General features: G+C 41.0%; 1 protein-coding gene across 3 annotated transcripts in view; it reads right to left on the bottom strand.

Moving 5' to 3' along the window:
- The window catches only part of macrod1 (mono-ADP ribosylhydrolase 1), a 110,958-nt gene that overhangs the window by 44,307 nt on the left and 40,652 nt on the right, over positions 1-25,999 (bottom strand). For all 3 annotated transcript variants that reach the window (XM_020591315.1, XM_020591307.1, XM_020591322.1), the window contains exon 4: positions 2,674-2,703. In XM_020591315.1, coding sequence (XP_020446971.1) covers positions 2,674-2,703 — 30 coding nt within the window. The remainder of the gene's footprint in view (positions 1-2,673; positions 2,704-25,999) is intronic.

Below are 25,999 nucleotides of genomic sequence, written 5' to 3'. Positions count from 1 at the left end.
TGCCGAGGAACCAGTAACACTGGATTAAATTCATCTGATAAAAGCTGAGTCTATGATTCAGTAAGGAACCCTGATATTTTTACTCAAGAGAATAAAATGAATTTAATTTTGAGTGTGTGTAGAATGATAGCTCAGGTACAAATCAAAATACTTGAACATTAACTGAAATCTGACCAAGATGTTAAACTGATCTGGTCCTTAAGACTCAACAGCAACTCAAACTAACATTTTCCTTCCTTAACAAAGCGTGAAAACAAGGTAACTCTAGCTTCAGCATACTAGAGAAGGCTCACATGCTGTGGACCCCCATGTTAACCTGCACTGACAACTTCTATGGCTCTGCAACAAATGAAATAGGACATTGTAGTTTTCACCCTTGAAAACCGTTTACTGTGGCTTCAAGTGTTGTAAGCAGGTTCAGCTTCTCATCCTTGCTTTTTACATTTCACTGCGGGTGGACGAAATTTATGTGCAGGCCACGAACCTGTGGAAAAACACTTCAGTGCACCACATGTCCCAAAGGTGCATACTGCACTGACATAAGGTAACTTGAAAGTAGAGCCAAAAACAAACTTACAAATTGTGAATCCTGGCTCTATCCATTTTACTAGCATTCATTCAAAATGAATACACACATATAGCTAGATAGATAAAGATCCATCACACACATATACACAGTATATATAAAACTGATGGTAACCGTCTGGCTGCCTGAACCTCCAATCATCATCTGGGTTTTATTTTCTATTTGGAAAATCAATCAAAGCAGTGAAACGTTGAAATGGCAGATAAGCTCTGGAATAAATGAGCAAGTAGCAGCCAGTGGACATAAAAAAGGTTAATTTCCTGCTCTTCAGTTTGTTGCTGATGCACTGCCTGAGCTCAACACTCCTCCAGATTGAAGTGCAAAAACAATGTCGGTAGGTGTGCGTTTGATATAACTGAATGACATTTACCCAGGTACCCATGAGACTGAGCAGTAAAGCACTGTAAAGACCTTTTGTTGCCTCACCTCTGATGAGGAAAAAAAACATTCACAACAGCTGAATGAATGTTTGGATATTCAGTGCAGAGTGTGATCACTGCGAGTGGAGTGGTATAGCAAATGATTTTTGTGTGTTTTTTCTCCACTCAGCTCTCCTCTTGCATCTATCAATCCCCAGTGACCGTCTTCCAAACACTATTGGACCTTTGTTGCTTTCGTCTTTTTGTCTTCTCACTCCAACCATCATCTCCCTCCCATTCTTTTGTTTATTCCATTCTTCCCCGTCTCTACCCTTACCTCTCTCTAATTAACACCTACTGTAAACTCTATCTGCCTCGGAAAACCCCAGAGGACAGAGCTGGAAAGAGAGACAGAGACAGGAAAATAAATACAACAAGAAAGAGAAGAGTGAAGTCAACTCAGCAAGAAAGGCCGAGTGATGTAGAAACAGATAAAAAAGACAGACACAGATGAAAACGGCTGAAGATGTAGCCTCCTCCAGCCATTTGGCTACTTTAAAAACAGATGTTGTTATAACAGATGTTGCCGTTAAATTTGCCCAAGTAAAATGAAAATGACTAAACCAGAGCATCAAACAGAAACATATTTTCCATAGGCACAAATGTACGGTCTGACGCATACATACATATTCACAGTCTCCCTGGAAACCATCTGTATGTGAAGACTCAGAGACTTCGGGACAACATCAAACAGTGTTGTAGATCTCGAGATGCTTGACAGCATATGTGTGCTAGTGTGTGTGTGTGTGTGTGTGTGTGTGAAGCCACAGGACCCAAGAGTGTGCAGTCCATTTTATGGCTCGAGGCTCAGCTGGTGTATATCACTAAGGGTGGAGCTCGTGTGTGTGTGTGGACACTAAGGACTTCAACTGTACACTCTGGGCAAACAAATGTACTTCTCACAAATGCATTGCTATGAAATGAAATAAGAATGCACATGCACGTATACTGTACATACAGGTGAGCCACAGGATGTGTCACCATGGAGACTTGGGAGCAAAAACACATGTGTGCACATACACATACAAATGGGAAGGTTAAAAATGGCAAAGTGAGATGGGCTGAAAGACTAAAGCTGTTTGCCCAAATGAAGAAAAAGAAAACAACTACAGGCAAACGGCCAGCACCCAAATTTGCAAGCGTTAACAAACACACACACGCAGCTTGAATAGGTGTGTGTATGAGCAAATGCGGCTGCCGCATTAGCAGTACAGATTTACTACAAGTATCGATTAACCAACATCACACGCATGCAGCAAAGCACTGAGTCAACAATACACTGAAAAATGACTGTTTATATCCACAGCACTCCACACCCATAAATTATGAACCATCGCCCTCACACCTGCACACACACAAAGACACGCACTGCGCAGCATGCAAACGCACCTTGAACACCTGCCACAACAAAGAGCTACCTGCTACCAAACACAAAGGAAATACAAAAAACACCAGACGTACTGTAGGACATGAAACATCCACACACTCTTTGGCTAGTAAACTGCACTGCATCCCCTGATTAAATGAAGTATGACATTTTAAATTACTTTGCATTCAGAGAGGACTATTTGCACCACAAAGCTGTGCTATTAATACCAGCTGAAGCCTATAAGTACTTTGGCAAGCACAAGCGCACACAACCGGTGGATCAGACAGGTTGTAACTTACCTCCACCTCCGCCGAGCAAAGTCTTGTTGGCTGAAAGAGAAAAGAGAGAAATATTTATGAAAAATAATCTAAAAACATTACAGTTAAAGCTGAAACCATATTGATAGATGGGCAAAAAATAATTAATTTAACAGAGTTATAATATGTGGCTATACAGTACAGTCTCCGATTCCACCAGCTAATATGTGATCTCCATTTTTCACAACTTGAAAAAGCATAAACAGTAATTCAATAATAGGAATAACAGTAAGTTGCCACAACTAACACAAAAAGTAAGACTGGCCACCGCTGAAGTGAAGGTTACAGTTTTCATTAGTCCGTTTTGTCAGTACATCCAAACTGTTTCAAACCATCCATTTAGAGTTGAATGAGCTCAGATGAAAGGCAACAGAAATTTGGTGACTTTTCTTTCACAATTAAATAATTAAGATATTTTTCAAGCAAAATTGCCAAACACCCCTTCTATAAGATACATGCTTTTGTCTGTCTTATATTATTGAATATCCTTGGGTTTTGAATTGGTGGCCAGCATTAGACATTTAAAGACATCATAACTGAACTTTGAGCATTTTTAATCAATTTTTTTAACTGAATATAAAATGGCAGCTGGACCAAAAAAGATAAAAGAAAAACAGTATAATTATTAATGAAAATAACCGATACTGTAGTTGCAGGTCAAATAGCAACTAAAGTACAAAATAGGTAAATCTGAAATAAAAAGTCTTGAATCTTGACTGTGCTCTACACTACCTTGATCTTTCACTACTTGTGTGTAATTTACTGTTCATGACTTAAGCAAGTTTTATATCTAATTGTGTGAACTTTTGTGTATAAAAATAACTTGAGGCTTTTGCTTTTATGTACTTGCTGAGGGGGAAAAACATGCTCCACACTTGCCCCTCAGAATATAATTCGTTACTGGTGTCAGCATTTCTCAATGAGAGTGGTTCTCAGTCCAAGTCCTCAGGGCTCACAGTACCGCTGGTTTTGCCATGCAGCAAGTTAATTGCATGCACTTGACATTGCAGGTGTAACTCGGCCCCTGATTCGATGGAAGGAATGAGAACCAGCAGGCTTTGACTCCCATCAATGAGGACTGAGAGGCAGTGCTGCACAATAAAAACAAGTTGCTTCACTGCCTGCATTGAGAAGTAGGAAACTTATGCTACAGTCAAAGGCAAATCAACAACTCCGTGAGAAGACACAGAGCGGCACTAGGGTTCAGCTTGTTTTTTTTTTTTGGTTGTGAAAAAAAGTCAGTCCTACAGCATCTTCGACCTGGAGAACAAGGAGATAACTGCACCTTCAATTTAAAAAACACCATATAATGAGCTCTTTTTGCAGCAAGACAAGTATGCTAGTAGCCTGTCTAGCTACCTTCCTTACTTGAATCAAGTCACCGCTCATGTGTAGAGTGTGTAAATTGCTGGCAGGGTGATAAGGCTGGCTGTGGCTGCTTCTGACATATGCGATATCAAGTGTTTTTCTCACCCACATATCCACAAACGTGTGGAGTCAGCAGTGCTAGCCCAGGGACATCTGCAGCACGTTCAGAAAGCCTGGCCACATGCTCACAAAAACCATGTTTTCCAATTCTTGCTCTGCTCGTGGATCAAATTTTGGTTGCTGTGACCATGTTAGGAAAATCTGATAAGCACATAATCTCTCCACGAGGGACAGTTACAAAGTTACATCAGTACACACAGGGGACATCTCTCGTTTTAGTTACACTTTGCCAGTAGGCGCTGTGCCAGCTGGGCATGCACTTAGACAGGGTATCAGGGAAGTTGGTTTTACAGAGAGAGAAAGAAACTAAATCCCACAGCTGTCTTTCTCTCTCAAGAACCCTCTGCTCTTCAGCATTTTCACCATCCCCCATTTCCTCATTAATGGTAAATCCTACTTAATTTCAGCTTTTAAACACACTATACTTCTCTGTATATGTGAGCTGCTGTCTCACTAACATCTCCCAAAGTGAATATCTCCTCTCTCTAATTTGAGAATATGCAGTTTCATACAGCGTGAATTGAAAAAGGCAAGTTATTTAATGGGATAGTGAGAGACTATTTCAGGTGCACAGCTTGTCCGAGAGCTGATAAATCTAACGATGAAGTGAAATAAAGCTCATTTGGACGTACATGCTCAGACAAATAAAATGTCTCCAATACAGTAAGTCTCCCATTCATCCTCAGCTGATTAGCTGCGAGCTGTACATATGTGTGATACCTCACACCGGCTCTTGTTAATAGTTGTCCATGCTGAGTAACGCGCCCTAGGCCTTGTGAAATACATCTCAGCTCCTGAGTGGTGAAAGGTTTTCTTTTTAAAGAAATCCAAATCTGCCTGAAGGAGAGATGCTGTAGTGGTCTGGACCAAAACAACAGCTATCAGCCTTTATTTCTAATTTCCCCTGTTCCCCAGTGAATGCAATACTTCTTCCACCTGTGCCTTTACATTCACTTTAAATTTAACTGCAATATCCAAAGCACTAATTTGATCAGTACAACGACATTTTGCTTTCCCCCCTAAACAACACTAAACTACTATGCAGGGTAAAACTCATCACTGATTTCAGGACTTGCAGCTTTCCTTCACATGTACGCTTTTAATGTAAAAAACATCAGGAAGTGTTGGGTTTTATTAACAGCCCCGTTGCTCAACATCAATGAGAATAACAGCAAAGAAGAAATGACTGAAATTAGAGTATTAAAGCATTTGTGTTCAAAAAAGGGAGAGAGCGAGAGAGAGAGAGAAAGTGAGCAGCAGAGTGATGGAATATGGAAATCAGGGGAATTTAGGGTCTAACCAAAACATTAAACAGTTTATTTACTGTATATGTACATACATGTAGAAATGCTGAGTGATCATTAGTGTAGAGAGAGAGGAAGATGTTGAATTATGTTAGCCTAACTTACCTTATTTAGTTATGTATTGTTTAGCATTTTGTAATTTAAGTTAGTTTTGTAATTTTGAGCATCAGGTGTCGACCTTTTTGCCTCCTCTTTCTACTGGGTCATGGGTTAGCGAGCCAACATTAGCTTTGTCCATGAGATCAGAGCTGGTAGTACTACTGCTTGTGGTGTTAATAATTGTAAATCTTCACATAGCAAACACTTACATTTTAATACATTTGATCTTAAAAGAGTAGCTGGTACAACCGGCTGCAGATACATACTGGGAATTCTTCACTACTAGCACAACATGAGGGGTCCAGAGGACCAAAAAAAGGACCAAATTTAGTTTTTTAATTTAATACCACTTCCAATCTAATCACTAACAACGAGTATTTTTAATACTGGCATAACTTTGTAATTGAATATTTTGATAGATGTCATATGGGTGCTTCACAGTCCAAGATGAGAGTAAATGGCTGTCACAGTTTAACAACACACCAGATGGATAACTCCCAACCAGGAAATCAGGAAAACTGCACTCAAGAGTTTCTTCAATGCACTTAAAAAAAATATGTCAACAGATGGTTTTACAGTTGTGTATCAGTTTATGATGTTTAATGCATTCCAGGACTTATCTTGTGATGCAGTGTTGAAATGCAGATTTCCCACACTTTCCCACTACCGCCTTCTCTACATCTCTACACCTATGTCGGTTATGTCCAAATCTCAGATAATGTTATCGCAATAAAACCCAGAGAACAGACTTTCACAAAGTGAAATTTCTCCCGTCAAGGGAAATAAATGAGTCTAACAGGTTTCAGAGCTCCATCACCTTCTGGTGTTACCAAGGCTGAAATCAGTGTAGAAATCTGTATCTCTGCCTCTTTAATATGGATTCCTCCAAGTAAAACTGATGAAGACCTGCTGCAAAATGCCTGTGAACAGAAGTCCTTCTCTTTCCTTCTGAGGAAACCTGGCAGTAACTGATGTTTTAGATTGCTGCATTTTTTTTCTGCAATCACACTCTATTGCACCTTGAGAGGTGATACTATCTGTATTTGTGCAGCTATCATCAGGAATGAGAAAAATATACCACCAAATGCTAAAAAAAAAAGAACCCAGAAGTACAGGATACATTGTTTGCAGTGTAGTCGCATTTCCATTCTTCTTTACTGATTTGAGGATACCGCGTCATGTTCTACTATAAAGTTCTTGTTCTACTGACTAAGTGGTCGTTCAAATCAACAACAAACCAAAAATACAAAACTGTGATGCTCAGGTATTAGTGGGACTGTGACATGTGACACAGGGAAACCTTCGGCAGATGCTAAAACGTGAAAACTGGTCAAAAATTTTATTAGGAAAGGTTTTACTACTCAGGAAAATTATCACAGTGGCAATCACTTTATCTTTTGTCAAAATTAAGTACAGCTCATTTTACAAAGTAAGCTACCAGGATTGCATACATAAACATATTTCATTATCCAATACAGCACGTTGCCAGATCAAGATGAAAAGCTGAGCCATGCAGGTTCAAACTTTGCCAGACTATGCTGCCATTTTTCACCAGAGCCCTCTGTGTCTCTTTCAAATGAATAAGCAGGATGTGTTTTCACGTAGGGCTAATTTAGGTCTGAGCACAGCCTCACAGAATCTGAAATACCCTCCCCCTTGTACCTTTCTGACGTCATCTTGGGGCAGCCGTGTCAAACAGGATCATGTTTACAACCATGGACAACACAATGAGTGCCTTCACGGAGAGACTGAAAGTGTGCAGTGTTATCCCCATTTGCACAATCTAATGAATCAAGACAGCAAACATATGCGAAAGACTAATCAAGGAGGCAGGGTGATGCAGCCGGGGGGCGGCTCTTCACGCCACCTTTGAGTGTAGAGATTTGAAAAAGGTAGAAACATTTTTGCCGTTAGTCAAACATGTTGTTCGACCTGTTTGAAGCATAATAAACCCTTATGTGGGGTTAACTGTTTGCCCTTCTCATGGTGTCACAGTACACTTTTGCTGTAGTTGGTACTAGGAAACCTATAGATGTTTTGGACTGAGATCATAATCATTTAGACAGTTGGCCGCCCAGGTGGTTCAAAAGCTATAATCTCACATCGTATTTCCATTTTATTTTCCCTTTCAGAGAAGGTGTGCCAAGCTCGAGTTTAACTTTCGCCTTCACTGTTAGAAGTGCAGAATTCATTTTTATTTTATCCTCCAATTTTAAATTCATCTCACTTGTAATCTTTATTCATAGGATTACATAATTATTGAGATTGTCTTATGTAAGATAGAATAGGCTCATGATACATTTTCAGTGATATCATGTAATACTGCTCTTCTCTGTGTAGATACATAGCAGGTGCTTGAGACAGAACCACCCCTATGAGCCCTGTGGGGAAACAAACTCATCAAAGCAACCAAAATATTCATGTGTATGCACAATCACGCAGTTGCAATGATGTGCACACACACTGAGACACTCGCATACATACTGTCGAAACGCAAGGAGGCGGGTGCACACACAAAGCAGTGAGAACACTGACGTGTGTATGCACACATTGTTGCCAATAATCACAAATACACACACACATGCAAATGCAGATAGTCACATTTCAGTGTTTGGGTAACCATGGCGACAGGAAAGCCCAAAGGTTTGTTACTGAAACCTAGTTAATTAGAGACAGAGAGAGGGAGAGAAAGTAATGTCGATACTCCAGGGAAAGTGTTTCACCATCTGTTAAAACCCACATGTACCCATTACCCGGCTGAGTGTGGATCAAGTGTAACTGTGTGCATTTGAGGTGCACACACACACTGGCCACAGTTGTTGCACGGGCAAAGACAAAAACACAACTCCCTTCTCCCATGGCACTGAATACATGGAGGCAGACAGTTTCTTTTTCTTACTGGTATTAGATGACTAATTGGAATAGCTAATACTGAGCAGCTAAATAAAGCGTGCTAGCATCTGCTGCTGAGACACACCAATTATCAGCGTGGGGAAGGGATCAGGGTGATAAGTTATACAACTCCACACAGAGCAGGCGAGGGGAAGGAGGGAGGGCAAGTTGACAGGGAGGGAGTGGAAGAGGAGGAGAGTGCAAGGTGTCAGGGGATGGAGGAAGGGCTTGAGGAGGGGGGAAAGAGGGAGGGAGGGGTGACGGAGTGTGTGAGTGAGAGAGACAGAGACAGAGTGAAAGAGTTGAGGGTGGAGAAGGGAGACGCAGGACTAAATTTGTTGGAAACAAAACAAGATGGAGTGTACTTCGCTTTTCTTTGGAGGTAAGTAATCACACAGAGTGAGAGTGAGACACGTGGAGAGGGAGAGAGGAGGATGAAGGGCTGGATGGGTTGAAGCATCAGTGAGGAAGAAGAGCTGAGGAGGAAGAAGTTTGTGTCAGAGAGAGTAAAGACTTGATGAAAGGACTCGTATGAGATCTGGCTTAAGGTAAAAATTGGTGTGCGTGTGTGTGTGTGTGTGTGTGTGTGTGAGAATGTGTCTGTGTGTGGGAGCAGGTTAGGAGTCAGGAGTGATGATGAAAATGATGAAAACAGGAACTCTTTTATGTGAAGCTCGGTGTAAAATCAGTCTTCCATCTTTGCTTTCTGTGGCCCTCCATCTTATTTTTCTTTCTCTGCGCTCCGCACCCTCTCCCCCTTATTCCCCAGGCCCCAAGGCAACCTGTTTGTGTATTCCACCCTCTCCTGCTTTCCTCTCTCTCCTCCACCCACTTGTCCTAACCACCATTATACCTCTTTCAGTCGTTTAATATCTATCCATCATTTAGTTGGCTCACTTGACAATGCCAATCAATTTGTTGGTGTCCTCATGGAAAGAAGGACAAGGCTACTGATACGGCACAGGGTAAATGCAGACATGGCTAGACACCTTTATCTGAGACTAAATAAGATTTCAGTGTGGCTAAATTGATCCCTGTGATGAGATAAAACATTGTCTTTCAGCAGAGGAGGGTTTAAAGGGTAAAAAAAAAGAAAGAAACTGAACCAACAAAAATAAAGGAATTACTAAGATAAATTCAATAACAAAGCATCATATAATTTATTACACATGACCCACCCTGTGCAACAAACCAGTCAGTGAACCACTGGAAGGCTGTGCGTTTCAACGACTGTAAAAACATACCAAGTTTCTCGATTATGAAGAGAAATTTATTTTACTGCAGCTCCTTTTGTTTGCATCTGTGTTGACAGGGTTTTATTGACTTTCCTTGGCACTTCAGAAAAAGTAGCTACACTTATTGTGAAGGTGTGAATTTGACAAGCTTCCTGCTTGTCAAATTCACACCTTGATATAAAAGACCTACATTTCACCTTGGGGTTACAGAGAGAAACACCGTTTCATCTTAACAGCACATATCTCGCTGAATTCCATCTGACGTGACAAAAACCCCGCAGCCAAGTCTGTGTTTGTTTGAACCGATCTGGTTAGAAAGTAGATTTAGACGTGACATGTGATGATCCAAACATTGCTAATTACCTTTGCATTACCATTCGTTCACACTTCCAGAGAAATGATGACACAAAGCAGCTGGTAGTCACTCATTTCAAATTGATTCCTAAGACAGGGAGTAACATGGGTGGAGCGATCTAAAGGAAGCTGAACCAGGGCTCAACTTTATGCAAATCAGCAGTGATGTAGCAAAGAGAATACCAACTGAAGGGCAGATAGTTACTTAAGAAACCATTCAGACTCCTTCGCTTTTTGCCATTTTGCCAACCAGTCTATGATACATAATGACATGTTTGTAAAATGTTGGCAAATGTATTAAAGATCAAAAACTTAAATATCTCATTTACAAATGTATTCTACTTTGTAGAAGCTCCCGTTAGCAGCAGTTACAAGCATGCCATAACATGATGCAGCCACCAACATGCTTCACTGTAGATAGATCGATAAGACAGATGATCCTTTATTGTCATTGTAACACGTACAATGAAATTTTAGAGGATGGTGATGAGCAGTGTTTGGTTTTCAGTGCTTGAAGCAAAAATGGTATGTTTGTTAACTCCAACCAGGCTTTTACTCAAAGTGACCTCCATCTAGTCGATCTACCATACAGGCCTGATTGATGGAGAGCTGCTGAGATGGTTGTCCTTCTGGCAGGTTCTCCCATCTCTGCAGAGGACTTCTGAAGCTCTGGTAGACTGAGGGCTGGGTTTTTGGTGAATTCCCTGAGGTAACTCAGTTTGGCTGGACAACCAACTCCAGGAGGAGCTGTGGTGGTTTTGCACTTCCTCCATTTCACAATTACTGAGGCCACTGTGCTCCTGGGAAAAGTTAAAGGTTTAGAAATGCTTTTTATACCCCTGCCCTGATCTGTGCCTCACAACTATTTTATCATAGTGGTCTACAGAGAGTTCCTTGGACTTCATGGCCTGGTTTTTTGTCCTGACATGCAGTGTGAATTGTGGGACCTTATATACAGTGCACAGGTGTGAAGCCTTTCTAAACTGTGTCCAGTCGCTGCAGTGAAGTTTAAGACATGTCAAGGAAAATTCAAACAAACACAGCAAACAGTCTGTAAATGAGAGGTTTCAGTTTTGAATTTTCTTTTTTCAAAACTACAAACATTTATGACAGTGAGTCTCAGTGATACAACACTGTGCTTCTGCAGCCCCGTGGTGTTAACAGATGGATTTTTTGCATGCATAATGCAAACTTGTGAATTTATTGTGAAAAGATATTCCATAAATATTTGACTGAATTGTTCAGATTTTACATAAATTTAGAGAATCCTGCAGTCTGTCTGTATAATCTAACAACCTAACAGTGTTGGAGCTTATTTGGCTGATTTTATATTTTAAAATATAAAATGACAAGAGGAACTTTAGTAAACAGCTGTAAAGCTATATCACATCTAACACACTGTGATGATATAACAAAACTACACACTCAGCTGACCACACATCAAGACGTTCAACAGGTTAGCTCTCCCTCTAAACCTTTAACACCAAAGAAGGTGATATTTATCTGACATGACACGCTGGCATCAACTCCAGCAAAGCTCTGTGGGAAATTACTGAGACGGCTGTTGCTTTTTCACAGACAACAGGATACCACTTCAGAATAACATCAACTAATATGACCAACATGCAAATATGTCACAGAGGAAGGTTGCATGCATATGCTGAGGACAACTTGGAGATAAAGGCCTTCTGTGCTCTGACTAGTTTAGCAATGAGAGGTGAACATCCAGGTGGTGTCTGGTCAGGTGAGTGCACAGTAACCACAGTATTTTACTTACAAACTAACACTCAGTCCTTAAATATAAAGTATTTCTTTTCTGGCTGACTCTGTGTCAACATCTTGTAAGTTGGACATGAGAAACCTCTCATTTGCACCATTAGACTTTACTCCCTTCACTTGTTATTTGTATGAATGTTCAGCCTGTTTTTGACAGAGAATTTAAAGGGGATATGCAGCGAACATGTTTTAACCTACTTTTACTTAAGACTGTAACTGCCTGCACAGAGCTGTTAAGCAGATACCATGAGGGAAAACTTGACCATAAATTACAGCAATTTACCACAGACTCAGTAATAGTTCCTCTAGGAACATGACTGCTAATTTTCATTAAAGAAACTGTAAAACAAATTGAAAAAACATTAAACATTGTAAAATGATCCTTGCCCCATTTAACAGTGGACAATTTGAAACACGATCTGTTATACTGTATGATGGGGAAAAAATATTATGATATGCTACAACTCTAGATCAATTCACTAAAGAGTTTGTATCACTGTAGAGATGAATGAATACTTCCCTAACAAAAACTGACCACAGTATAGGCAGCATTTATTGCAGGAATATTGGACTGAACTGCACATAAACTGATCGGCCTTAACTAACCCTGACTGATAAATCAGCCGACATTTTTAGGGCATATATCTCAGTGTATATGTCAGCTGATTAAAAAAAATATTGCAGTACAGAAATATTGAAGATACTTCATGTTTGAAGTCATCTAGAAACAGGGTTTGCCCACCAGAGAACAATTGCAAATTTATTTTATAATTGTAAAATTTCCTCACTCAGCACATAGACATCCTTATTTAACCGGTGATTAAAATAGCCTATCAGAAATGTTCATTTATGTTCCTGTAAAACGTTTACAGCGGTCATTATCCATTTTTCTCAAATACTGATATCACTGCCAGACTCTAAAATACAGTAAATACCGGGCTTTAGTAATACTCTCTCGTTCTGACTGTGACGTCTGACAGTCGTTTGACTGGAAAGATTAAATCCTGGCACGTTATTTCTGGAGGAGCTGCCAGAGGGTGCTGGTGGTGCAGCTGCAGCCAGACCCGGGGCCCCTTGGGGCCCATACCAGCCCTCTACAGATGCTCTGTGTGCTAATGAACCGTGCACATAAAACTGTGTTTGTGTGTGTTTGAGTAGAGTAGGGATGTGCCAGTGTTTTGGTCTGGAATGATTATGCCAGTGAATGCAGCAAGTAAAGGGCCAAGCTGGGGTAACTCTTTTGTGAGAGAAGAGCCCAAAGGTTCTAAAGGCAAATTAATTGTGAGGTATGCCTTTTAGGCAAATAAAAAAAAATCATTGGTCACAAAGACTGTATTAAAACACATCAATATCAATTTACAGTGCTGACTCCCAGTCATTAACTGAGAGCACACAGCCCTGAAGGAGCCAAGAAACCCTGTCTTTGACTTCACAGTCCTGAAACAATATCTCAGTGACAGTATTTGTGCTCTGTTATCCTTTATGCTTTAATAAAACCTCTAACTGGCACTCACATAAAAGCCAAGCTTCTTTTCCAGATCACTGTCAAGTGTGAGAAACCTTTTCCCTTCCCTCCCTCAAGGAATATTAAAAAAAAAACCTCATTCTCCTTCTAAAGGGTCCCGAACCGGCTCCCCCTGAGCACTACCAGCTCCTGTCAAGGGCACTGTGCGTGTGTGTGTGTGTGTGTGTGTGTGTGTGTGTGTGTGTGTGTTACACCTGTCAATCTAACGCGTGGTGACTTGTCGGTAATTGCTGGACCGTGGCGACCCTCTGAACCTCTGTAACGGAGCTCAGCGCGCCGCTGTAAAGAGTACGCCCCACCACATTCACACACGCACAGCCGCGCACACACCGCACAGCCTCGGAGGGACACGAAGAGGAGGAGGAGGAGGAGGATGGATGGATGGAGCGTGCGCTGGAGGCGACACCTGTCAAGTCATTACTAAACACAGTTGGTTTGCTTCAAAAGACTGGGGCACCCTAAAGAATAGGGGATAAACCGAGGTGGAAATAGAGATTAGTCGCACCTATTGTCGCTCTTTTGCGCCCCGGGAGAGACACGGAGCCCTTTGAGGAGAGAGAAAGGGAGCGTTGCCCTTATGACAAGCCGTTTTGGAGTTGAAGTGAAGAAGTTGACGCAGGTTATATGTCGACTGAAGGGGCCAACTGACAGTGACAACCGGGAGCAAAAAAGACGCTGGAGAGAAATAAAAAACGGGACTTTATCCGAGGTTACTCTGTCTCTCTCTGACTCCCTCCCCATCTCTGTCATTCACACGCACACTCGCTCCGACCACATTAACCCACCGTAGAGCACAAGAGGGACACAACAGGGTGGGAGATAACTGGTGCACACCGCGGAGCTTCGGTGCGGGCGGACCGAACATCATCCGCGCTGCATTGGTCCGGGCTGTATCGGCTGCCGACCGGGACGTAACCGCCACGCAAAAATATCTATTAACTTGAGGGGATGATTTGTCATGGGTGCCCTGAAGGCAGCGAGCAGGAGAGACGCAGCAAATGGATAAAAAAGGTATGATCTGCTTCGCAGGGGCTCTTTCGGGCTGTGCCAAGCTGTTACCCGGGTTTACTACTGACGGTGGTGGCTTGTTGTTGAAAAATGTGTACGAGTGTGCTTGTTTATATGGATGGATGAGTGTCATTTGTGCGGCTACTTCCTGGAACAACAGTATAAATTAACAAGAAAGGCAGAGATTTAAGCAGCAGGGCTTAAGAGTGTTAAAGCCAGAGGAAGATTAAGGTGAGAGATTATACTTTGTAAAGAGATGGAATTCCCACTTGTGTGTTTTCTCTTATCTCTCCCATCGCTCTTTCCTGCCCTCCTCTCTGTGCCCCTCATGCAAGTATAGTGTGTTTTTCACGTGCATAATTGTGTGTGGTTCTTTTTTGTACTGTACATATTGTTTGCATTTGTTACCAGAGCTAAGACTGTCTCCAAGCAGACATGCCCTTGTTACATGATAGCATCTGCAACCCAAAACATAAAGGCCCATGTGTTCTGATGCTCCATGTTGTGCAGGACACCATGTAGACTAAAAACACACAAACAAAATGTTGTGTCATTGTACTCATCTCAGCAAAAAAACACATCTCCACACACATACAGAGGACCAGCGGTTATTTGGGGCCATACGGAGGTGGCAGATTAGAATGAGGGGCCAAAGCAATACAGAACATGGGATTAAAGAAGAAACATGGAAATGGTGTGATGGACAGAGAACAAGGGGAGAGAGAGAGAGAGAGAGAGGCAAAGAGACCAAAAGGGGGGCAAGAGAGAGAAAGGGAGAGCAGCAGAGAACATGAGATTAAAGTGCAATGTCCTAGAGAGACAGAGGGAAAGCGCGAATCCAGGGCAAGTCATGCAGTTAGAGGGAACTGCACATTGGCAGAATGTGGCGAGAATAAAGAAGAGGAGAAGGCAGCGGTCAATCTTTCTCTATAGCCTCCCTTTTGAGTTCCTGTTATTCTGAGAGCAGTGGAGAGGAGTGCTGCTTATATAACTCTCTATTTCAAACACAATAAACCAAGAAGGGGTTGGGGGGGGGCACAGTAGACATCTTGCGGATTTTGAAATTGCTCAACAAAATTAAAAACTAAAACCTGGGAACAGAGGCTGGTGATCCCAGCAGTGTCATCACTGTCTTTTTCATTTCCTGAATTCTGGCATGATTCATCTTGACACAGGTCCCTGCCTGCATCTCAGGAGCAAATAGGCTGTTTAAGCACCTGAATGGAGCCCAGCTGACCGAGCTCCTGTTAGGTTTTTAACAGCGCGTTTTAAAATATAGGTTTGTGCCGATGTGCTCAGCACAGCATATGTCAACTGTTAATTTTATAGACCCTGTGTGTGTGTGGTCCTTTGTTGAACTCAAAGAATTATTTATGGCAGATTAATCTTGCCTTTTAGTCCTCTTTGTATTAGGATTGTTGACTTAGCTGTGTACTCAGGTTACTGATGCCAAAGTAAGGCCAGTATCAGGCTAATGAAATGTGTCTTACAACAGTATTAAAATATAGGATTTTCTTTTCCTAACTGTGCATAGCAGTAGAGTTTATCCTGTTCTGTAGAAGTACTAGACTGATTGGCAAGGTAGACGTGATGATCCTGAGGCTCGGTACTGAATCTGTACTGTTACTGGGCTTCTGGCCACCTGGTGAATACAAGTCCAATATTTTTTATCTTTGGACTTCACCAAGGGAAATCTCTGGCTCGTCTGGCTCATTAGCTGCTAAATGTTCCACTATGTTCACCAGCTAGTCACTAACTTTGCCTGCCTGCTGTTTGGTGCTGGTCAGGTCACACACTGTGGGTTTATTAGAGTTTTTCTGGCTGAAAATAGTAAAGTTGTGGACTATAAAACTAAAACTGTGAGTCAGAAGACACCAAAGCACTTTGCAGAGCTGAGGGGAACTGTAGGGTCATGTGAAAGATTATCTCTTCAATGATTCCTTTCACACATGTAGTCTTTTTTTTTTTACCCTTCGTAAAAATATGATTACTGCAGCTTAACATATCTATAACTCGGTGACTCATTGAAAACACCTGTTTTGTTGAACAATTTATTGCATACTGTCAAATGTAAAACCCAGGGAGTACAACCCCATGGGGTAAATCTATCCTCAGTTTTATTCAGTAGTGAGGCTATTTTTCCCTGGTGGCAGTTTGTTCAGCTGACCAGCAACTGAGCGCATGAGGTAGCGAGCAGTATTCAAGACTCTAGGCTAGTGCCCTGTGGCAGAACAGCGGGTGTCAAGAAGAAGAGATGACTGTGTTTCATGTGTCTAAGCAGTATGTCTACTGTCCTGAGGCATCTTCATATCTAATGTGCCTGCCTGAATGATTTTGGATTCTGCTCATCTATTAATTCATTTTACAAAATCTTCATCATCTTTTACAAAATATATTATCGCTTGTCGACTTAATGGCGTGCCGTTTCCTTTTTTATTAATGATTCAGTATTGGTACTCGTCCAAATCAATACCTGATTGTAACAAATGGATGATCATCCTGGCCTCAACGGGCCAGTGGCCTTTTCATGGCTGGTTTATTATGAAAAAAAGCTTGTGTTTTCTCAGGAAGGTAAATGGTTAAGTCCGCTGACCAGCCAGATGAATTGAACTGGATTAGATTGTGCTTTATTGATCAGCAAGAGAGGAAATTGTCTTGTCATCTTCATGGTCATGGCATACATCAAAAAGCAAATGGAAAACCCAAAGTATACAGAAATCTATAATTATTAACCTAAACATACATTTATATATAAGCTATATACATACACACACACACACACACACACACACACAACATATACAAGTATATGTGAAGGTACTCTGTGTATTCTCCTCTCATACTGGTAAAACAACCCACATGTAAAGGAGTGGGAGGGAAGAACCTGACATGTACTACCTGGGTCTCCAAATATATCTACACATTAATGTTTCCAGGCACCCCCACCAGAACCTGTGCGTGGGAAACACTACAGTTGTAGTCAGATTTAGAGTTTAACACGCCCCCGAAACAATGATTTTCATAATTGTGTCCCGAGCAGCTTTACAGAAACTCAGAGCGAGACGGCACCTGGGATGAGTAACTGAGGACTGCGGCACGTTTTCTCATCTTTAACAAATAGTAGTGAAGCACACAGCTCATTTAGATGTAAACAGTCAAAGTGACATCTACCGTATAGTCAGCAGTAAACTTTAGGCTTAACATTTACATTTCAACTCAAAGAAATCTCAGTTTTTAGATTGTTTTAGATTGATTGCCAGAAACATGCTCGAAGATAATGCTCGCACTGTCCCAGAGTGTAAGAAAACAGATTTTCGAAATGTATGCTGTTGTACAATTGACAGAAAATCCTAATTGAAATTCTGGCTCTCCAGGTGGTGGCACATATTGTGTGCTCTTAAAATGTTGTAGGTTTGAACCTTTCTCTTCTAAATAAATACAGTGAATAAATCAGCAAATGGATAACAGGCAGGCTCATGTAGTCCCCATTCACACCAGTTACTAACATGGAATCTGTGAACAGTTAATGTTATCTCAATTCTGCCTGCATTGATGGATCTCAATATGCACATTAGTTAGGTAGGTCTGTCACTAAACATGTCAACAAACATGGCACGACTCAGACAAAAGAGAGCAATACTGTGGGCAGAGGAAGGACTGTGTGGCCGTCTAAGCTAGCAGGAAGAGGCAGAGTTAGGTCATCTTTAAACTTCCTACGTGAATTAATATATGTGTATATATATTATATATTAGATATAGCTGGCATTTCTGGAAAACAAGCAAGAGGAAGCATGCTTTTGAAGGTAGACAACCAAAGAAAAGCCACACCAGTGTTAAGTCTGGTTTTACTTCTTGCAGTGTCCAACTTGTAACTTTTCTCAAATATGGCCTCCATTTGTGACCGAAAGCTGCTGTGGCTACCTTCTCTGACATAGTTCGCTAGCTTCAGCTATAAAAACCGAGCGGTAACACGTCTGCCTGCAATGCCTTATGGGAGATTCTTGGCTCACACAATGAGTCCAAAGACAGAGTGCCAGCAAGCAGAAAGCTAGGCTGACAGGCAGGCAGGCCGTCCAATGGTTTTGCTCAGTCCGAGTAAAATTACTGGTCCGTCTTTTTTTCAGCCCTGTTACTGCCACAAATTATGGATTTTTTCTTTATGTTGTCAGTGCATTTAATGTATTCATTGACATCGGGATGAAAAGAAAAATGAAATGAATCACCAACACTACCTTCAAGAGTGAAATCCACCTTGCACTTTAGCTTTTCTTCACTGTTTGTAAAAGCAAACAATCTGTAAACCTCAAGATAAGACCAACAGATGCATTTAGACAACATTTCAAATATGATTCTATGTAGGCCTAGCTCCCGCCTTATGCAATCTATTGTAGGAGGCTGTGTGGCACTGAGACAAACTGGGCCTTTATATAATTAAGGTTATGCCATGTTTCCACTGTCCCAAAAACACAGAATAAATACAAACCACAGAAAACCTGAAATACATGTATTGCACAGCTGATGCCAGATAAGAACATTACAGAGATGCAAGGAAAGGTTTTAACAATTTAGGAGGCTTTGAGCATGCACAAGCACAATGGCTTTGCATTAGGTTGTATTGTTGCACTGCATTACGGCTTTGTGTCTGAGTGTGTGTTTGTAACCATCCATTTGTTGGAGCAGAGGAAAAGTGTGGGAGATGTGAGCGGGTCAGAGAGAGTAGGAGTCACACACAGAAGTTCAGAAATGAGCTTTTCTTTGAGCAGCACGGATGATTTCATAGCACACACACTGTTCCTTTAACTATGTAGCTTCAGCCACAGATGCCTCAAGAAATACTGATTAAGTAGTGCAAAAAAGTGTTGAATAACTGTATAAACAAGAAATTAAATACATTCTAGTTCATTAAAAGTGAAAAGATTATTTTCACTTTTGTCGTGCAGACGTAGCTGGTTATAAAAAGTTCTGTTTAGGTGATGTTTTATTAAGGAAACCTATGGAAAACACAGAGAAATGGTCCATGAACAGCCACTGATAGTTGGAGCCATGTCTTTTGTAATGAGGGTTTTCAGACATACAGACTAAACAGTTTTATGAGTATTATCTTCTATAGCTAATGTGTTGGTTCACACATTATATAGCTATAAAATTAAGGTATGCTGAAAAGAGCAAAGTTTAAATATCAACCACAAATGTATTACATTAGGGCTTTCATTTCTGGCTCATCTGTAAATTATTTTCTTGATTAATTGATTGGTTTGTCTATAATTTGTTAGAGAATAGTGAAATATGCCCAAGGTAATTTCAAATTACTTGTCTTGTTGGACTAACAATTAAAATCCAAAAGTATTTAGTGGACCATCATATATAACAAAGAACAGCAGCTAATCCTTACATTTGGGAAGATGGAAACAACAAATATTGAGTTTTTTAGCTTACAAGATTAGTGAACCAATGAGCTGATTAACAGAATAGTTGCAGATAATTTTCTGTTAATGAACATCTTTTAAGCAACAAAGCATTTTACCTCTAGAAAGAGCATTAAGCAGTAAGAAAGACAACAGATGCAATCATCACTTGCACCTTAGCTTCACAAAAAAACAACAAATGAACTGCAGTGCGGGTTAATGGCAAATTATCAGTCAATATCAGCAAGAGCTGAGATTTCTGAGATTCTGTGGTTGTTACTGTGGAGAATGTGACAAAAATAGATGTAGAAAGAAAAATGTTGTAGAGAAAATAAACCCAGTGTTAAAAGGAAAGCAAAGACCAAAGCTATGATCATCTGGATGAGGAGTTCATTTAAGGCAAAGAGTAATTTCGTTTTGATCCCTCTCAGATCAAAGGCTGAGAAAGCCAACAGAAGAGAGGCATGAAGTTTTAATGAATAAATCAAGCACCTGGCCAGGGGTTACTGATTATTTGGGGAATAAAGAACCATTCATCGTTTAATTTCTAGAACCCAGATTCATCCCCTTTGCTGGGTTAGATTTGTCCAGGTTTTCCAGGTTTTATTTCAGTGTATTTGCCTTGTAACTACTCACATAAAGACATTAAAGATTTAATGTTCCTTTGAACAATAAAAATTCAGGGTTCGTTAGAATTGTGTCTGATTTACAGAATCAAAAATGCCCAGCCTTCTTGCAAGCCTGTAGTTTAAGTCTCTCACATTAGCCCAAAAATAAATCTCATTTGTAATGCCATCAATATGCCACAAGCACTAGATTGTCTATATTTCCCAATTTGGTATCAGTTGCACCACAGTTCACATCTGTTGCAACAGTCGAGTTCATCGCCGACAGCAAAAATTATTGTTGCAATGACATGTGGTGCATGTAATTTATTAAGAACATGAGTTTTAAAAGCTCAATTTTAGATTGTGGGACTTGCACCAACTGTGCGCATTTTCTGGCAATGTTTCTTGACTTTATGACAAATGGTGGGTGTTCAAACATAATTTTACTGTCTGTTGAATTGTAGGATAGTGTCTAGCTTCCACCTCACATGTTTACTGGTATATGCTACAAAGCTCTTTCTTGGTTTTATACTTTAGGTGACCAGATATCATAGGGCTTCCTGAGACCAGCTGTCTTTCTATAGTTCTGCAGTTCAAATGTTTTCAAATCAAGTTAACTGCTATGGCAAGAAAGCAACAACTTCATATATCCACAGCAAACACCGCTGCAATTAAGTATAATACCACAACAGTACAAACTGCACAAGAACGGAAATCTGTAAATCTGGACCAAAACAAGAATTTAATTAAAACCAAATGCCAAATTACCACCAACTACCATAGCAACAGAGTGAAAAGCAAACATTACTACACTATCCAAGCTGATCAAAGAATGAAATAAACATGTATGCAAGCCAATTACCAACCTGTGTTCAGGAAGTGCAACACTCTCTCTCTGCAAAGCATGACAAGATGACAAGGCGTCTGATGTGGAGGCGACTGGCAGGAATATGAGTTTGACCTGATGCACTGAATTCCAATAATGCTCTCAGAGATTATGCTTGACTCCGTGCTTGAATAAGCTTAGATAATTACCCTATAGCCTCTCCTGGAGAGCGTTCATTGTCTCTTAATAATGAGAAACAAAGGTAAATGGTGAAAGCAGAATGACTGCAGACTGACAGACTCTCAGGAGCTGCATCTGTTTTTTTTTTTTACTCAGCATTAGCACATTTAACATTTGTCTCTTTTTAAAAGGTTTAGTGGAATCTTTTTTTCTTCCTGTGCTAATAATGAAATGGAGAGTGATGGGAAGTATAGTAGGGATAGAGAGAGAGAGAAATTAAGTGCCGGTAGGTGAAAAGTAGCAAAGCTTGTTAGCTGGATTTGACCCTTCAGTAACACGCCTTAACCTGCCACCAGGAGGCCACATGTACTTCACATCTTATTGGATTTAAAGTGACTTGTTTTGTGTCATCACAAGTGAAAAAAACACACACCAAGAACTCCAGGGATTCTGTTCCAAAGGCATACAGTAAGTGCTAAATTCACCCTAGTAAGAGTTATTGTGACCTTTCTAAGAGTGCCTTCTGGTGAGCTGGTGTGTGTGTGTGTGTGTGTGTGTGTGTGTGTGTGTGTGTCCAGCCCTGTGAACTGCCTGTCTGTAGATACTTCCTGTGAATACCTCATTCTGAATGAGACACAGAGAAAGAGAACGGAGATGGAGCAAGAGTGTAGATGCTTTGAGCCGGAAAAAAACCTTCACTCATATTTAATGGGATTATTTATCCACATACTGACATGAGACGAGGTGTATATGCATGCTGTGCTGGGTGTGGAAATGTGTGTTTTGCTGAGAGATGGAGTATATCATAGCGTCTCCTGGCACATAATATCGCAGGCAGATGGGTGTGTAGTTTTTTTGTGCAGATAAATTGAATGCATTCCTCCTGTGCTAGTAGAGAACAGTGTTAGACCAATATAACAACTCGGTATTAAAGCTGTTTATGTTTCATTTAGACTCTGGCCAGGTCACATTGTCCATTGCTGGTGCGATGGAGGCTCCACTCTTATCACACCTACTGAATATGGTTTTTATAAGTATTATTTTTTTGTTGCCAGTGGCTGAGCAGAGAAATCATTCTGGCATGTTATAGGAGGATTTTATTCACAGCTTCAGGGGTGTCAGCCTGTAAAACCTGCAATGAAACCTTCTCTCACCCTGCCTTAAGGAGCTGGTTTTTCTGTCCTGCCAAGAAAAACACACTGGGAGAAACAGTGGGTCATTTTAAATCGGAGTTTTTGTTTGTCATTAAAATGGGTAAACTTTAATTGAAAGATTTTTGGTTGCCGTTTTGCGTAAATTTGAATACTCACCAGTAACCCTGCTTGTTTTTCTAACCCTAAGTGGTAGTGAAGTGAGTGGGTGAAGTAGCCGGACTGTGGATATAGTGTCAGCACCCATGGCTGCAACCCTCTGAGAGCCCCTTGAGAGATAACAGAGTTTATTTACTGCTTATGCAAAAACACTGCGCGCTGCCTCCATAGCCCCCAGTGTGAAGTCTGACTGTCTTAATTATTAACTGCTGTGTTTAAAATGAATCCGCCAGCATTTTTATAATTTGCGCCATATTTATGCAAAACACCTTCATTCGAGGTGTTGTGTGTTTGTGTCTACCCCATTTCTGTCTTACACCCTCGATTTCTTTTCTTCTCATGACTACCTCATCCCTGTTGCTGTCCTCTCCTCCACTCGTTGATTTGTCCCCACCCCACTTCCTCCTCCTGCAGCGATCTCGCTCAAAGTCTCGTTTACTCCCTCCTCTGCTGTTCATTCCCCCCAGGGTAAAAACTCTACAGTTCACCTCATCTCCCTGTCCACTTCCATCTATGCTTCCCCCCTTCCATTATTCTTCTTTATCCTCTCTCTTTCACTCCTTTTCATTTCTTTTTTTTATCTTCTCTCTCCCTCTGACAATACGTTTCAGGACCCACCTATTGAAAATTCCCATTTGCACTGCTTGCCTCTCAGTCTTATCACCAGTGGAGTTTTGTCCCAGCTTTACTGTTCAGAAGAAGTAGAGGAGGAGATAACAGGGTAGCAGGAAATGATTTAATGTTTGATTTTCTTTCTTTGCAAACATTCCCTCCTATACACCAGAACTAATCTGAAATAAAATGAAATTACTGTACAACTTTTGATGTGTCAAAACTGGTGAGACAACACAGATGAGCTCCATCTGACAGTCACACCTTAAACGTGCCTGGGTAACGTTTGGAGACTGGTATAATATATTTTAAGAATAAAAGCCTAAATTGAATCTGTTTTTTTTTTCTTCTCAGAACTTGACTTTTAAATGAGCCAAACTATATATTGATCATCATCTCCCGCTCCCATTGACTGCTGCATGCAATGCCATTTGACATTCAGCGTACACGGTTTATCAATGCGTGCGTGTGCTGCAAGTAAACAACTAAACTAAGCCACTGCCCACGTGTGCATGCATGATTACTCAGCATAAAAATGAAGAGACAGAAATCCATATCTGAATTTTTCTAAAGCAAAGACACTAAAAGTGATGAACATGCCACTCCGGCTTCTGCCTGTACTTCCGCTGTGGCCTCAACAGAGAACCCCGACTTCAGTTGCCAACTGCTGCTAATGCAAGTCCACCACCGGTGGTGTGCCAAGCTGTGGCTGCCTCCTCTCCTCCCCCTGCAAGCCACAAAACCAAGTCAGAGAGCCACTGCTCAAGTGAGTACTATACCTTACAAAGCCTCATCAACCAAACGAGCCTGCTGTGTTGAAGAAAACCAAAAAGTCAGTCCCCTGTATGTTTTTGGTCAGAGGGGTTTATAAGCATAAGAGCATGTGTGTTCATCATGCACACAGATGTGGAAGTGTGTGGTGTCGGACTAAAAAGGTTCTATGACATAACTCAATAGATCAGTAACATAGACCTATGTTTGTTTCAATGCATACGCCCGCCCACGCTGATATCGTCCACGCCCAAACAACCCCCAACAACCTGTTCAGATGCTTTCCGTGGTCCACGGTGCCACCCAAACAGGAGGAATCTGCTGAGGCATGGACTGGACCTCTGAATGTGCCCTGAGCTACATAACCAGCACCGAGACGTTAGCAGCAGAAATTTCAGTCCTTGTAAGCTGTCGAAGTGGAGTCACTAAGAATCTGACTTACTTAAGCACCCAACGCGCTGTCTCCTCAGGGTCCCTCCTTGGACCACTGTCCATAGGCACTCACCATGGTTGACCATGGGAGTACCCCACAACCCGTCCATCTGGCCCTTGTAGGAGTTGCTTAGGTCTTTATTCCTGCCCTGCATACAACACACCGAATACCAGAACCGACTGTTCACTTTCTACCTAATATATCCCAGGCGCCACTGTTAGGAGATAATCAGCGTTTTCCACTTCATCTGTGAGTGGTCATAATATTTTGGAGCTCATCTGTGTACTATTAACAAAGCTGAAAATCTGTTCCAAAACAGAGGGTAAATGGCACAAAACTCACCTGAAGGTCCAAGTGTATGCACTCTAACCAGTAATTACTGTAGACCCAGTAGCAACTGCAACAGACTAACATCTGATGCTGCTGTTTTTTTTTTAATTACAAGACACTATATAGTACAACTGGAAATGAAGGATTTTAAGTGATGACCGGGGCCTACTGTAAGATATGAGCTCTCAGGCTGTCAATATAAGGAGTTTGACCCATAGGATTTAAGATTTTTGTTTATCTTTGCCAAATCCATTCATTTAAATAGATTTTCTTTTAGCAGCTTAACACAATTATTGGTCATTTTTCAGATTCTGAAACTCACACAAAGAAAAAAAAAGATAGATGAGAAGAAAGAAAGACAGTGAGACAAAGGGCAATTAAATAAAGAAAGATTTCAAAAAGGGTTGCAAAAATAACAATCTCAGTAGATAAAGAAGAACAGCAAACAGGAAGAGAAGGTGTTGAAGGGCGATGAATGTTAGAAAAAAAAAAAAACACACCACAAACCTAAATAATCAACAGATGCTACTTAACACCTTCTAGTAGCCTGAAGAAGTCAGCCTACTGTATAAGCAAATTCAGAGATAATTGACCTCAACACTATTCTGAGTGAGAGGGGAGAGATGGAGACAGAATTAGAGATTGTACCGTGGTGTGAACTGCTGTACAGAGTAAGTGGGAGGCAGTGTTGTCACAGTGCATAATCGTGTTGCCGTCATTATAAATGGCTAGAAGAACAAAGAACAGGGAGTGTTTGTGTGTGTGACAGTGAGAGAAAGATTGTTGGTGCAAGTTCACAGGCCAAAAGAGCAAGAAAGTAGGTGTGCGTGAGCATGTATAAGAGAGTCTGTGAGGGTGACTGCGTCGCTGTTTAAGTGTGGAAAAGATCAAGAGAACTTTGCATGTGTGTGGTTCTGAGGCCCCCATTTTAGGGGAACAAACGCTGATCAAAGTGCCCTGACACAGATCTGCCTTACAAAGCTGACAATACCAAAATGCTGTTGACTGTGTTAAGCACATTTGTCTTGACATTTATCAGTGCTGTGACATTTTTTCCTCTCCAAGTTTGCAACAACAAAAAAGCTGTAATGCTTAAGTGAACTGCCTTACAATTCTCCAGTCTTACTTTAAGGGATTTCAGTGCTTTGTTTT

This window comes from Monopterus albus, unplaced genomic scaffold (genome assembly GCF_001952655.1).
Source record: "Monopterus albus unplaced genomic scaffold, M_albus_1.0 scaffold2.1, whole genome shotgun sequence".
Taxonomy (NCBI): Eukaryota; Metazoa; Chordata; class Actinopteri; order Synbranchiformes; family Synbranchidae; genus Monopterus; species Monopterus albus.
The sequence above is the reverse complement of the archived record's forward strand: the minus strand, read 5'-3'. Positions and strand labels throughout refer to the sequence as shown.